Source organism: Nestor notabilis, unplaced genomic scaffold (assembly GCF_000696875.1).
Source record: "Nestor notabilis isolate BGI_N333 unplaced genomic scaffold, ASM69687v1 scaffold649, whole genome shotgun sequence".
Classification (NCBI taxonomy): Eukaryota; Metazoa; Chordata; class Aves; order Psittaciformes; family Psittacidae; genus Nestor; species Nestor notabilis.
The window spans coordinates 101,811-119,965 of record NW_009944809.1 but is presented as its reverse complement, the minus strand read 5'-3'; the positions used below and the strand labels follow the sequence as shown (position 1 = coordinate 119,965).

At 42.1% G+C, this 18,155-nt stretch overlaps 1 protein-coding gene across 2 annotated transcripts in view; it reads right to left on the bottom strand.

Moving 5' to 3' along the window:
• Positions 1–18,155, bottom strand: part of OSBPL5 (oxysterol binding protein-like 5) — a 61,231-nt gene that overhangs the window by 17,635 nt on the left and 25,441 nt on the right. For both annotated transcript variants that reach the window (XM_010022562.1, XM_010022563.1), the window contains 3 exons: positions 8,833–9,004; positions 3,542–3,761; positions 1,201–1,385 (listed from right to left, as the gene is read on the bottom strand). In XM_010022562.1, the coding sequence (XP_010020864.1) occupies positions 1,201–1,385; positions 3,542–3,761; positions 8,833–9,004 (577 nt within the window). The remainder of the gene's footprint in view (positions 1–1,200; positions 1,386–3,541; positions 3,762–8,832; positions 9,005–18,155) is intronic.

Genomic DNA, 18,155 nt, shown 5'->3' with positions numbered 1-18,155 from the left:
TAGAAAGTGGCACCCCTTGCTGGGCACTCCTGCCAAAAGCCTAATAAAATTTCTGGAGTGTATCAGGTTTGATGGGACATTCATACTCACACTAGCATTTAGTTACAGCCAATAGTACATTGTGAGTCATAAAAACAACACTTATGCCACCAAAATCAAAGACAATTCTATTTTTCTCTCTTTGCTTCCCCTTTCCTTAAAAGATCTTTAAAGCTGAGGTGCTTGCTACATGGTCTTTTTCAGTACTTTAAGATTTCATACAATAATTTAGGTTGGAAGGGACTTCTCAAGGTCATCTCATCCAACCCCTCCCTACTCAAAGATGACATAGGAAGTAAACATAAACAACCATTCCATTGGTAAACATTTGGAAGTAAATATTTCGAGCCATCTAGTCAGATTTGAAAATTAACCTTGCAAAATCCACTTAGAAGGATCATCTGTACCACAAAGAGCTTTATTTAACAAATCTCCAAAGCTCTTGAAGTTTTCTTAGTTCTCAGCACTGAGGAGAAGCATTTCCTTAACTTCAGATGTTACAAATATCACAAACAAAGCTTGAAAATACCACCATTCTAAAATTACCCAGAGGCAGTAGAACGAACATGAGTAACCAGTGCTCCTATTTGAATATTGCACACACTGGTTTTAAAATACAGCAAGCATATCTCATTGAGAAGGCTGGTCCTTCCTATCTGCAAGCATAATATTTTCTATTTTCTACTCTGCTGCTCCCAGGAGGTTCACTCATCAATAGTGTTAAAAGACGTTTCTTATTTGTTTATCAGCCAATATAATTATATTGCTTCTGGGGCAGAAGTGCTCAACAGTTCTGTTTGCTCTGTCCTATTCCTGCGTACACGAAGACCAGAAGGTGGCACAGCTCTGTCACAAGATGCTCAAAGGCATGAGCTGAATCCCAATCAGTTCCAGCCAATGCTGGCAAACATATGCATGTGCAAAGGTCGTTTTGTCCACAGTTTAACCATTTTCCTTGTCCCTCACTTGCAGCAGTCTATCTTTAAAAGGTCACTGCAGCTGGTGCCTTGTTTGATTTACACTGAATCCAGTGACCTAGGTATTAGTTGGGAGCCTTTCAGGCATACAAGCGGGCTCCAGCCAGCACCAAGCTAACACCGTAACACACATTCACAAATACAAGAAAAATGTCCATGTTGGGTCACTCCGCATGCTGCTTACTGGGAAAGCAGGTCAGCATGGTAGTAATAATCAGACAGTTTGTTAAGGAATGAGCGTGGCTCCAGGATGAAGGTAGGCAGCACCACCCGTGACAGGTCCATGCCAGGCCGCAGCTGCTTCAGCCGGATCCACATCAGGCTCTTGTTCTCCTCAGAGACAGTTTCTGTTTGAGATGATTCACCCGTCTACGATAGGAAAAGGGAAGTTCAGGGCAGAAACAGGAAAACCACTTCTTGCAGTTGCATTTACTTGAGGGATCCAAGCTCACCCAGGCATACCTGGCCCTGGCACAAGAGTGGGTGCTCAGCTACACTACTGCAAAGAAACATCAGCTCTGTTCCGGGAGAAGGGAATCTCCAAAGCACTCAAGTGAGTGGCAGAGAAAGCCCTGGGCGTCTGTGAGAGCTGGAACGAGGCAGGGAGCTCACCTCCACTGCGCTCTTCCTGAGCTGTTGGCTCCACGCACCTGGACCAACATTAATCAAGAGGAGTCTGCAGTGCAGTCCCTCAGGAGGTTTGAACATGCCCAAGCTGTTACAGCATCCCTGTGGCCTGGTGGGATGCATACAAGAAGCTCCCCTCAGACACATTCTCAGCAAATGAGAGACTGTAAGATTTAGCATTATACGTGTAGAAAAATTTAGGGGATAAATGAATAATCAACAAAGAACAGAAGCAGTCCCCCAAGTTCTAAATGAGACAAACTGGTAGCATACATACAAGTAAAGGCCTGCGACGTGCACAAAACTGCAGCACCCCACAAGGCTGCACAGAAGTGCAGGTAACAGTAAAAAAGCCAGGGATTCTGTTGGGTTTCAGCTATAACTCTGTAGTTCCTATGGATTCAGTGGGGCTACATAAAGTATAACATGAGGAATGGGGGTGGTTGGGCTGCGGAAAGGAGGAGGCAAAACTGAACTCCTCCTGCACCTCTGCAAGGTAGTATGGTAGAGACAATCTTTCGTAGTCTCTCATGTAGGTTGTCCTGCTACAAGAAGTCGGTGGACAAACAAACAGCAGTAATATAATCTGCATGTGGGACACCTAATCAGCCTCAGTGTTTTATCACTCAGTGAAACACAGAGTGTAATTAGGATATATTTAACTCTATTTGTTTCCTCAATATTAGTTTTACACTTTCAGGAAAGCATTGGAAGAGGAAAGGGTCTCGACCACAAGTCTTAAGAGGAGCAGCTGAGGGAACTGGGGTTGTTTAGTCTGAAGAAAAGAAGGCTGACCAGAGACCTTATCACTTTCTACAACTACTTGAGGCTGCAGCAAGGCAGGTGTCAGCCTCTTTCCCCCCCCCAAGCAATAGGGTGAGAGGAAACAGCCTCAAGTTGTGGCAGGGGAGGTTCAGATTGGGTATTAGAAAAACTTTCTTCATTGAAAGGGTTGTCAAGCGCTGGAACAGGCTGCCCAGGGAAGCGGTTGTGTCACCATCCCGGGAAGCATTTAAAAGCTGTGTAGATATGGCATTTAGGAACACAGTTCAGTGGTGGACTTGGCAGTGTTGGAGTCAGTGATCTTAAGTGCCTTTTCCAACCTAAATGATTCTAGAATTCATTGAAAGAAACAGCTTTCCAGCAAAACTGTTTTCTTTGAAGCACCAGCAAGATTTCAGCTTCCTTGTTCAAAGTAATATGCAAGGGAGTGCTCAGAGTCCTCCCAGCATTGCAGCAGAGCTCCCCTGCTGCCTGCACAGACTGATTCTCACCCAAAACACTTGGATCCCCCCAGCTCCCTATTGCTGTCTTCCTCAGAGATGTCACAGTGGCATCCAGCTAACAAAGGCTCTTACATGGAACAGAAATGCATCCTCCTGCTGTTAAATGACATGAGAAATGGCTTTCCTACAAGAAACTGTCATTTAGAAATCAAGTGGCTCAAATGCTCCATTATGACACACAAAAAGGATGTTCCATGCATAATAAAAAAAAAAGAAAGTATCATATTTTGTATCATGCAAGGACCAAGCATCCTAATTGGCCAGCACACATGCCCAGAATAATAATTCTCCCTCCCACTGGCTCCACAAAGCACTGTGCCAATGCTGTGCAGCATTTTAATGCAATAACTGGTTAAAGCAATCGCTGATGCTGGAAACACGCCAAAGCACAGTAGCAGAGCTGCTGTTCGTAATGCATAATTATTAGAGCACATGATAATTCAACATAATTTAGCAGAAAGATGTGCATTGCTTTGTCTGTAAAACACTGGAACTCTCAAAGCTAGTTCTTAACTGCCATGCACCTAAAAGTCTGTACGACAAATACTCAAATACTATGAACAGAGACATTTTAACAGAAACAGGCAAAGCTAATTTTTTTTTTTTTCTTACCTCCCCAAATTCCTCATAGATCTGTTCAATGTAAGTCGTCCCTTTACTTCCCGGAGAGACCTCTCCATGGATTTCTGACTGATCGCTCTCGCTTTCATTTGTTTTCCGGCTGCTCTCATGCATTTCATTCTCCGACTCTTCTACATTGTCTCTCTCAGACTTGTCCGAAAAAGCATCATTTTCCAAATGGTGGTGGTTCTCCAGGGCTGATTCGTTCAAACTGCAACACACAGTTCATTACTTGCTTCAGTTTCAGCTACAAAGCCAGATTCCTTAAGGCCTTTTAGAGAAGGTAAAAACACCCCCTAAAAATAGGGAGTGCTGCTCAGGAGAGTATAAGACAGTGACTTCAGGAAAAGCATGGTTTTTATTGTGCAAACAGTGAGATATTTTCCATCAAAATTCTTCCCTCCAAAATGCATTTGTTAAAATGTGCCACATAGCTCCACTTAACCCTTATGCAGAATTGCCACTGGCTCTGGATTGGAGCCCACATATCAGAGAGATACAGAGCACACACTAACAACTGTACACTACTAATTAGAGAACTGAAGTGTCAACCAGAAGAGATCTTTCCCTTTACCAAAGCAAACCAGTAGATTGTAGCATATGGGAAAAATATGACATTATAATATACTTTATTTTTTCCCCAGTACTATTGCTACTTTATTTCAACAGATGGTGGTCCTAAGTCAGCCCTGCGCTAAAAAAGGGGAATTTAAAAATCAACAGAAGCAAGTATTTTCATACAGACACAGCCATGAACTAACCTGGGGAATGTGTTGGGAAGAACTGAGTTGAAAGCATGGGCTAGACAATCCCATGAAAGAAGAATATCCAGATTATAACAGCATCCAAGGGAAAGCGTGGAAGGTGTAGCAAGCTTCATAACCAGTGATACAGGCTATAGAAAATGCAGAGAAAGCCAAAATTTCTCTCTCAAGTAGCCTATAGAATCTCCATTTGATAAAACAGATGCAGTTCATATGGCAGATGGCAAACATGACTAGATGGGCCAGAGGTCAGGCACTGAAAGGTATTCACTAAATGCCTGTTTTTCGAAGTCATACATGTCTTTGCACACACACTTCCTCTTTCATGATCTGGCCTAGCCTAGCTTTCAGGTGCTGACCTTCTCAGCTTGGCCTTTCTCTGAAAATGCCTTACCCAAATCCTCATGCAAAATTGCTCTTGGGTAGAACAATTAAGAAAATATTTCCAGCTATGCAAGGAGTTCCAGAGGATCTAAACAGGCCCTGGATCTTGAAGAGTGTTGTTACTTTCTGTAGTTCATTTCCCCCTCAATGCAGGATTTCTCTCCTCAGTACATGGGAACGTTCTGTTAAGCTTGAAGCCTCTCCACGATGGGCAACTCTTCTCAGGTCATTTTGGGTATGCTCCAATTTTGACCTTGTTCTCTCTCCACCACACCCGCACACACCCCTGCCTTTTATTTTATTTAATTTATTTATTTTAAATATAGTTAGGCATTGCTAGTTAGCGCCAGATTTAAAAGAAACTCCAGATGAGTCAGAACACAGAACTGGCACCAGCTTTTCGGAAGATCTCAACTTCCAGCTATGCACTGAAATAAGATCATGATTTTTAACATGCCAAGCAAGCCACACTGTGACAGTCACAGCTCAGTTTCTGGAGAAACTCAGTTTCTAAAGTTCTTCTGAAAGTGTTGTCTACAGCTTGCTGTGGCTTTAGAAAAATCTTTCTTTTAATTCCATTTGTGCATATATATATGTATGTATGCATAAATGTCTATGTGTGTATATATATAAACTACAGGGGTTTTTAATTTACAATTTTACTGCAAGATAGAACTAAGGTCATAAATCAGAGAGATCATGATGACTATACTCTAGCACTAATAATTTGCTACTAGGTGTTATGCGTCTTCATTGTTCTAGTGCCAGGATGCTACTTCTTTTTAGCAACCAGCAAGTGTAACGATTGATAACCAAATACACCGGAAACACAGATGATAACACATGCATGAAATTAATATAATGAAGAAGAAAAAAGGTGAGGAGGGAGCTGTTTATAGAGATCATCCCATGATTCCTCAGCACAGATACTTCCTGGATGGTAGGTCCAGGAAGTTATTCGTTGCTGATCATTTAAATAGCTAACTTATTTCTTAATTTTTCAGTGATCACCTAAATATGAGTGTTCGTGATTTCTATGCTCCCTGACCTACTGAAAGTTTTCTCCATGCCGTAAAAATCTTTGAGAGAACAGTTCATTACAAGGCTTATGGTTCATGGCTGAGAAGTAGCACTTGTTTCTACTTCACATTTGTAAGAAAAGCAAGTGTTATTCAGTGTCACCTGCCTCACCTTTGAGAAATATCTGAAGTTTCAGTGGAGCCAATAACTCTTTCTTAGTTTCTTCTGCTTCTTCCCATTATTTTTTAAGGATTTCAGATTTAGTTCAAGAAGAAATTAAATTAACATGAAATCCCACTCAACTGTGCACTGATCACCCACAGCCACAAACAAAGCAAGACTTAACACATTCAGAGCCAAGGTTCCGCTCTAGGGAACCGAAGGGAAAACAGATGCTCCCCATTCTGAGGAACAAACCTGAGATGTTGAAGTGCAGCCAGGCTCTTATAATCCTCCAAACAGGATCATCACTGAATATGTATGATATGCTAAAAACAAAAGCCACACTATGAGCTTGAACTGAAATCAATGTAAAGGCCTGCCAGGGGCTTCCAATGGGCTTTGGACTAGGCTTTTAAAAGCTGGAAAGGAATGACTATGCTAAAAGTCAGCACTGGATTTCCACCATGAACATGAGTAACTTGCCATTTCTCATGGTTAATTTACTGTTTCAGCATATTGGAGATGTCTTATACCAGTGTTTTATTCTCTAGGGGCATTCCTGGAAACTTCAGTCAGTGACCAGGACTTCTTTGGCCTTGACACTGCTCTTCTGCACAAAGCAAAAAAATCCATTTGGCTCTTGTCAAACAAGTAAACCAGCCAGGTTCCTGGGGTTTCTGGAGAAAAGACATGCAAGCCACAAGAAATACAATTTCTTATTAAAAAGAAGAGTGCTTGGTGCCCTAAAGGCCTCTTGTCTAAAATCACAGACTTACACAGTACTTTAGCTTTTGATTCACTCACACAGTTCCCTCCCTCTCATTTTTATACACTACTAAAGACATAGATTTTAAAATCACTGTATAATCTTGACTTCTTTCCCAGCAGGAAAGGAGCAAAACAGCCAGCAGACAAATGCAACTTTGGCTCAATGGAAGATTTGCCTTTGCCAACTCCCTTGGGTTTTGTTCTCCCTATAATATGCATCATCTCCCTTTTCTTTTTCTTTTCTTGACAGAGTAGTTTGTCTAATTTGAAGATAGAGTTAAATGTAATTAACTGGCCCCCTAACAACAGCATGCCAATTTAATTGGTAAGATTCCCTGTAGGGAAGGCATTTAATTAGAATGATTGAATCCCTGTGAGGAAGCCACTGTCAGTGACAAAGCAAAACCCTCTGCTCAGCATTTGTGGAGTTTTGGGTTTGCATTTTCCCTTGTTTAAATGTTCTTTATTCCATGAGGATGACAGCAAGTTGTCCCCCTGTCCCACAACCATCAAACTCCGCTGGTCTTGAAGCGCTGGGGAAAGTCTGGGACACAGAAAGGAGAGTATATTGCCCAGACAACCAGATGCTGAACACCCACCTTGAACCAGACTCAGCTAAAAACTGAGCCTGTCAAAAAATCTGGCTCCAATTGTGGGTATTGTGTCCTCCTGAAAACTCTGCCAAGTGTGCTACTGCTGAGCCCCATAATTCAAGAAGGCTTTAATGTTGAACAACTAAGAGGTGAAAGAGAGGCATCACTTAAGTGTCATTTACACATCATATTTTGAAGAAATACTTTAATATGGTTTTAACTCTCCTTCTGCACTTCCTTACAGTAGCCATGGGTCTGCCTGAATGTTCTCAGTGCCACATGCTCCATTTTAGTTTTAATATTGGACTTCAGTACACACATAAATTAGCTGAAAAGCAAGTCCACTGCATTCCTAGATTCAGGATCACAGCAAGCACAGTCTTAAGAGACTCTCTCTTAGGCATAAAGAAATTAGAAAGTAAAGTATTACGGAAGAAGCCCAAGAACAATAGAGGTATTTGCACAAGTAGTAGGGCCCATGCGCTGGTAACACATCAGATTTCCTTCTCTTCTCCCATTGCTCTTCAGTAAAGCTCTTTAATCTGTAGCTAGAAAACCAAACAGCAGGACTGGAAAACACATGCTGGGAATACCAGAGCATCTGAGAGCAAAGGGCAGACCAAAATGCTGCCATTGCTTTGGTCCCATGTTACCAGAGAGACCTCAACACTCTGAAGAGGACTCCGCTGCTGTTATAACAGAGCTTAAGAAAACCACTTAAAGGTGAAGTCCCTCTGTGCAAGGGATCACCTTTGAAGACTGCAAGAATTCCTACCCTAAAAATCGTGTAACCAGTGGTGCACTTGCTGTAAGTTCTAAGAGTCAAATTCCTATCAGCAGAACTAGAAATAGACACATCTCCCAGTTCCCACTCCAAGGCCAAGTGTCTACACCACAGGGATTTTTGAAGTTGCCTATTTAGCTATAAGCAACACATACGGCCTGGGGTTTTTTAATGCTTACAGAGCTTTGATGTGAGTTTTTCCAAAATGCTGCAGTAATTCTAGGAATATGAATAGAAAGAAGGCTGCGGGGGCTTTTTTCCCTCATGTAAAAATTTATCTGATGCACCAAGGAAGAAATTGGAAACCACTCAAAATTCCTGTAAAGAGAGAAAGTAATTATAAAACTAAGGATGCAGTGTGTGTACTCTGCTGACCATCACACAGTATTACTAGAAAAGAGAACACATTATTGAGAAAATAGTTCAGACTCACAGCCATATGCGCTAGCCAACAGACAGACACTGCTTGTGGTTGTGCCTGTGAAACTACAGGTCTATTCTAGTAGTTAGTTTCTGCAGTCTTTACTTAGGCAAGCCTTTTTTCACGCCAGCATGTCCAGACAGCATTTTGGCCCAGGAACACAGCTGAGGTTCCCTCCCAGTTTGTGTGCTCAAGCATTAGGTGACAACAAACCTCAGATGACCAAACACATATATTAGTGGTGGATGCAGGAGATGAACATACAGGCTGCTTTTTCAAACAGGTTGTAGTGGACTCTGGCAGGACAATACTGAAGTTAACGGAATCACTGAGTGTGAGCCATGCAAAACCTCTCTGTGCATTAAGAAGTGATAGCCCCATCTTACTGGAAGAACTCCTGGTCTGAGATAGTGCTTGTGTGCAAGAGGTGGTTGAGCCCCGCATGGGCAGAATCGCTCGAGCAGTTCATTTCTCCATCCTTTCCCTGCTTGGAGGCACTGAGCCGGAAGAGGCTGGAGCAACGCAGGGCAAGTTCCAAAGCATCCAGCCAGCATCGGCCTGTGAAAACAAAAGGAAATATTCAAGCACAGGAAAGTAAGCAAGACTATTCATGCGCTGCTTCTCAAAAGCTTCTTGCCTGGGAGTAAAGCTCACTGTAATCCAGGAAGTCACTGTGTGCAATAACCTGTTTTTCATGTATATAATCCCTAAGTTATCTTGCCAAAAATGCTGTGGTTTAGTGGCTACACAAGTGACACATCTGCAATGGTAGTACAGTGGGATGCTCACCCCAACTCCCCCTTCCTTAAAGGCATCTCTTCTTCTGATCTCTCACAACCTGTTCATATCCCCTTTTGCCTGTTTCTGATTTTGACAGGGATGCAGAAAATGTGTATAGGTATGGTGCTTTGAAATCACCTAGCAGCTAATGCCTGCAAGTAATGCTTCCAAACCCACATTCAGCTTTTGGTATCACTATCGCACACATGACCCAGTGTCAGGGAGACACCCAGGCTCTGCGCTGCACAGCAGAGGCCCCTGCTTGGTGTGGGATCACTGAACTACAAGCCAGCTTGGGTGTCCCACACAGGGTGCAGTGGTGCAATAACAGTCACTCTGTATAAGAACCACGATGATCAGTACTTGCCAAAGTGATTAAGGCTAGAGAGAGCTGTTTGTCAGGCTGTTTACTTTTCCTTTTTCTCTTTATTTTTCTTGCTTTTCTTCCCTCCTTCTCCCTGCCCAGTCCATTAGATAATCTGTGTGGAGCATCAGTTTTTCTCATTTTGTCACAAAAAATTCATTACCTGGAGAGTGTCCTTTGCAAACACCAACAATTATAAAGACGGCATGGAGACAAGACATACTGCAGTTCTATGCACAGCCTCACTGGATTTTCTTAAGGCCTGCATAGGTCTCAGAGGCAGGCAGCAAATGAAAAAGCACAGGAATCCAAACTGACCCTTGGCTCCTTTTAAAATGACCCATACAAGACTAAAAAGCTGTGTGTCAGTGTTAAAGCATAACTACCACAATGCTGGAGTCACCGTATTTTTGGAAGCACCTGAAAATAGCCTGCTTCTGTAGTGCAGTCATTAATGAGGCCAGAACACCTGCAAATTGGCTGAACATTCAAGAGTTGATGTAGCATAGAGTCATAGAATAGTTAGGGTTGGAAAGGACCTTAAGATCACCTAGTTCCAACCCCCTGCCATGGACAGGGACACCACACACTGAACCATGGGAGTTAGTTACCCTCTAATTTCAAGCATGTAAAACAGAGATTTTCATTACACTCCTCAGAATATATTTTGCAATACTCAGGAAGTGTGTTTGAGAGGCAGCGAAGAAAACAAAAGGATTTAGTTTCTAGCAATGGCAAGTGCTACAAACAGGATTTCCCTAGACCACGCTCATTCCTAGGTCCCATTTGGGAAATGCTTCCATTACATTCAGTTCTATCATACACTTAGCATCAATCATACACATAAATCTCACTGGGATCCTGCTGTTCTCTTAAGCAGAATTCCCATCAACTTTGATACGAACAAAATTTGGGTCTATAAGAAGATCAATGAGAGTTTAAAAAAATCCAGATCATATGTATATAAAGAAATCATTATAAATATGAGTAGCTTTCAGTAATTGCTTTGATACAAAGCTGCAACAGTAAAAGATAGAAAAATATGCCAAAACTTTGAAGAATTGCTCTTGAACACTGAGCCACAAACACCACAGAGCCCAGTCATCTATTCCAATTTCATCCCATAAATTCCTTCAGTGTCAGCTTATGATTTAATAACAAAATCACAAATAATGGTTAATAAAAGATTAGGAAAGTTGAAGACTGTTGGAAATGATTTCACACTATTTTGTATTTAAAAAGTATCCTTGCATTAAGGTTTTATATACAGAGATTTATTCCCTTCTCGCCATGTGGAGGATTTGCATGGATAACTCATTAGAGTTAGTGGCTGCGCTGAGCACAAATCCACTTCCATATCCCCTTCCTCCCAAACCCACCAGCATGAAAACCTGTTTCAGGCTATGCTGTACAAAGGAGCAACTCCTGCTTAGACTCATCTCCTTTGAATTTCCCCTCTCTTTACCTTTGCTTTTCTTTTGCAGTTCTGCAGAGTGAGGACTGCAAGTTTTGACATTTGGAAATGCTACATATGTCGTTTTATATTCAACGGGCTGATGAAATCAGGTGCTCTGATAGCTAGCTTGATTTGTATCAGCATGAGCACCCTGGAGCAGTAATAGAGGTCAGCTCCTCAGCGCCCTGCAGCACTCACATACAGACATTCTCTTATGACAGTTACAACAACGCACTGGCTACAGTTACACATTCTAACAAGGACAGCAAGGATGACCCCAAAGTCTCCTCAGCCATCCCCCTCACTGTGCTCTGCAGCCCATGTCTCCCTGGGGCTGCAGGCGAGCAGACCATGCTGGCCACTACACCACAGGCACTCTTAACCCCCCACATCCACTGCCGCATGTATTCACTGGTACTAACAGGAGCTTATGGGCTTGGTCGAAGCTTTGGGGTCCACATTACCAGAGGAAATTTCCAAATAACGTAACTAGGTTTTTCATCTCTTCACATAATTCCCTGGAAGGGCTTATGAGTAAATTAAATATTTTTTTAAACCTTATTCACAGAGCATAAGGAAATAAAAAAATAAAGATCCATTTTAATATTCCAAGGCAGAGACATAGAGATTTAGAGGAACTCGCTGTGCATTAGCAGTCAGCATTACTTGTGCCCCACAGAACACAGAAACGGCATCAGCGCATGCCCCTGTTTTAATTTCTAATAGAAACTGAACTCAAGGGATGTAACAGCATCCCCAAGCTAAGAACTGAGCCTTCAGCCATCAGGTGGCGCTCTGAATCCAAACAAATACATGCCACAAAACCAGACATAAAATACGGGATTTCCTCTGCAAATGCAAAGGTTACATTCTCTGCAAGTCATAAGTGTGTTAATCGCAACATAGCACCGTAAATTATACCCTCTTAATTTCAGGGACTGCACACAGGTAAACCTGTTTCCTTGCTAAAGGCCTACATGAAATGTTTTTATATTTGAATGATCTTGCTATTGAGTCATATTCTTCTTTATTGTGAAAATTATACAAAAATGCTAGCATTTGTATTACTTAATTGCTTACCTGACAAGTCTACTCACTTACTCAGGAACTGCAGAAGAGGAAAAAAGCATGTGGTCACATAATTAAAGGCTGTAATCTAGAGTCATGGTAGTCTGTGAAAAGGCTTCATAGTTACTTTAATTCTCACATTTTCTAATTTTGAGTGGTTGATTCAAGTCAGGTTTTTTTATATGCCAGGTAATTGGATCAGAGAAGGATGCAAAATGTGGGTTCCTTCAGAGAGGAATGGCAGCCCAATATGGTGCACATACACAAAGCAAAAAAGAGCTGTGAAGGAGTTACAGTGGTATTCTTCTAGAAGAGTTGAGGTTTTTAAAGCTGCAGTGTAAAACACTGCAACCTATTAGTTACAATTTTCCACAAATTGTGGCTTAAAACAAGCACATGTTTAAATTCTGAAGGTAAACCCAAGACCATTTTGTCAGCCTGTGGCAGAATGTCCCCATAGGCTTTTAAGCTTTTATACCAAATCGCTGCACTCCACTGCAGTGATTACTTTTGGACAATTTCTGCAGAGATCATGTTGTCTCAAAACCACCTGCATTGCCTTGTTCTGCTTGGGAGCTGTGAACTAAGTATTCCCTTTCAAACGTTATTTCTGAGCTTGACTCTTTCTTCATTGTATTTTGTCACTGAATCTCAAGTGGCAGCCTGCAGAGTAAGCTCTGACTTTTACCTGGGCTATGGAGTGGAAAGGGAGAGAGTAAAATAGTCCATCTATGCATAACGCTCCCACATATCTCACAAGCCACACAGAACGGCTGACAAAACTCTGCAACAGAAATCTTTCATCCAAGCTAACAAGAGTTCTCAGTGAGGAGAATAACGAGGAGAAATGACACTCTACCCAGAGAAGATCCCCAGCTCTGACGTCTAAAGTCAAGTCCAGCTGCGTCACTCATACTGGCGGCCAGCACAAGGAGGATGTTTCACATCACCCATCTTTTGGTACCTGAACTGGTCAGGTGGGTGGGTTGTCCAGCCAGCTTTGGCTCCCTCCAGCAACAACGGAGAAAGAGTGACTCTTTGACGAGGCTGTTCCTTAAGTGGCAAAAGTGGATGTCCTACCAGAGTGCCAGCGCTAGCCTGGTTTCCTGTTCTCTTTTGTAGCAGCCTCTCTCCATGCACAGATCATTGGTTTCAATATCCATTCCCTACATCACATTAGCAGATGATGATCACAGATGTCCTGGGAAAGTGGGATGTCAGAGGAACACATCTGCACATCACCCAGTGGCACTCACTGCAAGGAATCCCAAAACAAACAGAGGTGTCTCCCCTGCATAGGCCTGTAACCCTTTTTCTCTGTTATATGTGTTTACAGTAAAATGACACAGTCATCAGTGACAATTTGCAAAAGGAAACTCTTTTGAAAAATCAGTTAAACACAGCTGGGTTCCAAAGTTCTTTTCCTCTCGAAAAGTTTGAGGAAAAAAGCTAATAAAGAATGTTGGTTGCCTTGACTTCAGAAAAACAAATCCGAACATTCATCCCACATGCGTTTCGAAACCTTCTGTATGCTTTCTCCAGGCCTTCTGGCTCAGCAGGCTGGAAAAGCACCTTGTGGTCTTTTGAGATGACTCCTGCAGTACAGCTGCGCATGTGAGAATCACTATGGTTCCTTGCAGAACACTTCCCAGGTCTGCAGGGCACTGCTGGCACCACGTGGACATCTGGAGGCTGCAAGGCTGAACAGGAGCTGGCATGCGCTCACACCAACTTTTTTTTTCCACAATCAAAAGGAACTATTAAATCCAGGTGTCAAAAAACATTTCTTCTTCCCCTTTGGGAAAAAAAAACAAACCAAAACAACCTAAGGTTGCTTATGCTGCCAACCTAGGTTCAGTTCAAGGAATAACTAGAGTCTGTCCTAGTCTTCAAACAGATCTAAAAATTACCACAATATCCCACAGAAAAAAACCAGCAAAACAGGAAGTATTGAAAACACTAAGCTATTCAGCTCTGAAATTCTTTGCAGTCACCCTCATTCACCTAGAACAACTCATAATTTGACATAACAAGCCTATCTATCTGCCATATTTTGCAACAGCTGATCCCAGAGAAGCCAGCCACTGATCTCTCAGCAATCACCAATAACAAAAACCTGCTTGAGATGGAATCACACCATTGCACACTGAAATCGCAGTCTGGGACCATGCTTTTTTCCCACTGCATTCCTGTAGATACAGAATGGCTGGGATTAATATCTTGCCAATTAGGACTTCAAAAGCCTCACATCTAGTAACCACACATTCCTCCAGAGAGGCATCACTAAGGGAATATTACTCTTCTTGAATTATTTAAGTCATCCAGTTTTTGGCCTCGTGCCTCACACTTAGCAAGATGGATGCTTTTAAAAATCAACCTGAAGTAAACTGTCACCTGGAAATGATGACTTCTTGCTCAAGTGCACACAAATCACGAATGATAAGGAAGAGCCTGATTTGGTTCAGTCAGTGCACATTAAGGTTATGGTATTGAGCTGACTGCTGATTTTGCTGTACCACTTGGGTGCCTGTGTGCATGATTTCTTACATTTTGGCTGTCAAGATGTAAGGATGCAATCTCTTAATTAGCTGCAGGTACAATTTATGCACCAAACTAAATGAAGTCTGGTTGCAAATGCCTGGATTTTAAACTGCTGTGAAAGGTCTAACGAATATGAAGGGCAGACATAAAGCTAAGAAGGTAACTTTTTTCCAGTGCTGCCAGGAACCAGTGATACACTTCATTGTGAATTTGATTTCAAATTGCAGTCTTTCTCCTGGTTCACTGCTGCTGTGTGTGACCCTTATTTCAATAATCTAATTTCCTCCCCAGACCAAAGCATCAATTCTGGGGGACGGGCCAAATACCTAGCAAAGAAACAACACTATAACCCAGACCATCAGGATTTCCACACAGTTCCATCCACATCAGGCAATGAAGCCAAAACACGCCTGAAGGAGAGGACAGACATAAGGAACTAAATGTAAGTGTGGCTTACAATTCCACTGCTAAGCCTTTAACCCTTGTCATCTGCCACTTTGAATTCCCACAGTAATCTCTTTGGTGGCAAGGTGAAGATCTGCACTATGAGATTTAAGCAGGTAACTCAAAATGCTTAGGAGGTCTGGGGCACTGGTTTGGAAATCTCAGAGGCACCCCCAGGCTGGTCTGGGCAAGGAGCTTGGAACAGGTTTAAACTACTAATCCTAAACCACTCATCAGCATAAATCTGAAATGCATACACAGTCACTGGTTTGGAAAAAGCAATTTTCTTTTCTGAAACTGGTAAGAAAGAAAGACCTTCTGTTTGTACGGGTTGAGCCCTGTAGGCTGATATAACCTTCCAGCTGTCTTTAAAACACATCACAAAGCAGACTGTTGCTGTGGTCTGTGAATGTGAGACCTACTGTAGCTTGGCGGTGGTTCTGCAGGCTGCCCAGAAGTCAGGACCTTAAATCCTACCAACAGCCTGTCACAGATGGTACAGCAGAGGGGAAAAAATGGATTCTGAAATGCTGAGAGAAGAAGTAGGCCATGTAGCTGCTGATCATGATATAGTTGCCTGGATAGCAGAACCATACATCTAACATATGCTGCAACTCAGTATTCTCCAGCAAGTCAGAGGCCTCCATGAATTACTCTTAAATTTGCCAAATGCTCCATGGTTCATTTTCTACTACTAGCATGGGAGACTGTGTTTAGAAGAACATGGTCAGGACAGCTCCTCAAAGATGCTGCAGACTCACACAATATTGCATCTACAGAGGAGATGGGAACATACTACAAGTACATGCTAACATTATGCAAGGGAACAGATTCCACTTGCCCCATTTGTCAGCTAGCTTAATTCATTTTACCTTAACCTCCCATCTCTCTTGACCATTACTGCATCCTCTATGCTTGTCCAGTGCATTAAAGAAATGAAACAATCTCAGCTTCACCCTCTTGGAAATGCCTCTTTACAGAAGAAAAAGCTACGTAACAGTCTACAACCATTCCAGTAGTGTAATGGGTTTAAAATCAACTTGTATTAATTGCAAAGTACAAGCTTTAATTTGCTGCAGTTTATACAGATTTCTTTAAATCTAAGAGTTTGTATTCCTTGTGTCCTTGTCTGCGTGTGTTTTACACCATCTACTGATGTTAATACCATTTCCAAGTCACTCATCTCCAAGCGTGTTTGGCCATTAGTTAGCAGGTCTACACTGCTCAATGGAGCGGATACCCCCAAACTGCCCCCATGAAGGCTAAGTAACAAACAAAAGGAGCATAGCATAGTCATGATGCCAGGGCTGCTCTTGTGTTTGGGAGGAAAGCTAGCCTCAGTGTACGAGCTCTTCTTCCACCTTACCTGTGGATTCACATCCTTCCCTTCCCACACAAGGTACAGGTACTTCTCACTGACCTCAGCTGTGAAGTCAAATAACTCTCATTCAGCTGAACATTATGCCATTTTTCATGCTATTATTTCTGGTGCAGTACTATATTATTTTTTTGGTGAAGTCCATTTTAAATGGACAGATCACAGCGCTTCACATCAGCTGTCAAGGTCACATCCTCAGACTTCTCAGGATCTAACAGACATAATGTGGGTGCTCCAGAACTGTGCAGATGGCTCTAGGGCATTGCGAGGGCTGTTCAAGAGCATATATTATTTCATCCTTAATCAAAGGCCCTAGTTATTCTCTATGTACATGTTTAGAATATTTGATTGAGAGGTATCTCAGTTTCTCCTCCTTCCCTTGATCACATTAGCTTTCCATCTGACCTTAAGACCCTACTGTAGAGAAGCAGAAAACTCAAGGAAAACCATACTAAATCCTAAAGTAACAGTTCTTTGATCTGCGTGGCCTCTGCATGCTTCCCAAGGATCATGGCTAATGTCTTGGCTTTAAAAATCCGTTCCAGTAACTCACTATTTTAAGCTCCTATGATACTTCACTGGGCAGAAAGCTTCCCGCAGGCATTCAAATATTGCAAATTCGTATGTGCCAGGTATGGTCCATTTTGTGCTTTTTCAGTATGTGGTCTATGATCCAAGCAGAGAGATCACAGCTAGAAAAGTTTTACCTCTGATGATCTCCTGGGAGATACTGCTACCTTGGGAGCCTTTATGTGTAAGATTAGTTAGAACAAATCTAAAGCTGTTCTACTCCACATAACTGGCCTATGGCAATTATCATAAAAAGAGAGAGCAGAGGTTCAGACACAGGTCTCTCTGTCAGGGTGGCTTTAAGATTTAATCGTTAGGTTTCCACCAGAATGAAAGTTTTAATTTAGAAGATAACTAAAATGCCAGGGGAAAAAAAAGTACTTTGTGAGACAGCAATGTGTCTTGAACACATACAGTGACCACATTGGCCCCTTTGCACATTTTCTAATTAAGTTAATGGAAAGACAAGTTACATGGATCTCTAAGGAAATAATAATCTAGATAATCTGGATTGACAGACAGTTGTTGAAGTTACCTGGTTGCCTAAGAACTCTGTGTGTCTGTTTGTGTGACTGTTTGTGGGCTGTCTGTATAGCCCAGGTTTGAAATGCCTATAATTTAGCAGCTATATCCCAGGAGCACCTTCCACTCCCCGCCCCCCCCCAAAAAAAAAGACTCTTGTGTCAATCTATCCTCTTCTAGACAGGTGATATTTGGAGCTGGGCTGGAATCCTGTATTCCTTTACACAAGTAAGTTGTACTGTTTCATAAGCTACAAACGCACAGAATCGTACAATCAACTATGTTGGAAAAGACCTTTAAGATCATTCAAAGAAAGAGATGTACTTCTGTGGCTCTATACAGGTTCCACTTCTTTCCATATCATTTCCCTATTTTAGCATCTGCAAGCAGCTTTCAGTGTTGAGGTGATATCCCTCACTATGAACAGCCCTTTTTGCACAGCAGTAAGAACAGCATTCCAAGCCTCTAATGAAAGGTTTCCTCCTATTCTAAGTGTCAAAGGGTGCATTTGGCATTGTGCCATTTCCAGCCTTTAGGGATATGTAAAATTTAATCACTAGACCAGAATGACACTTATTTCAAAGTC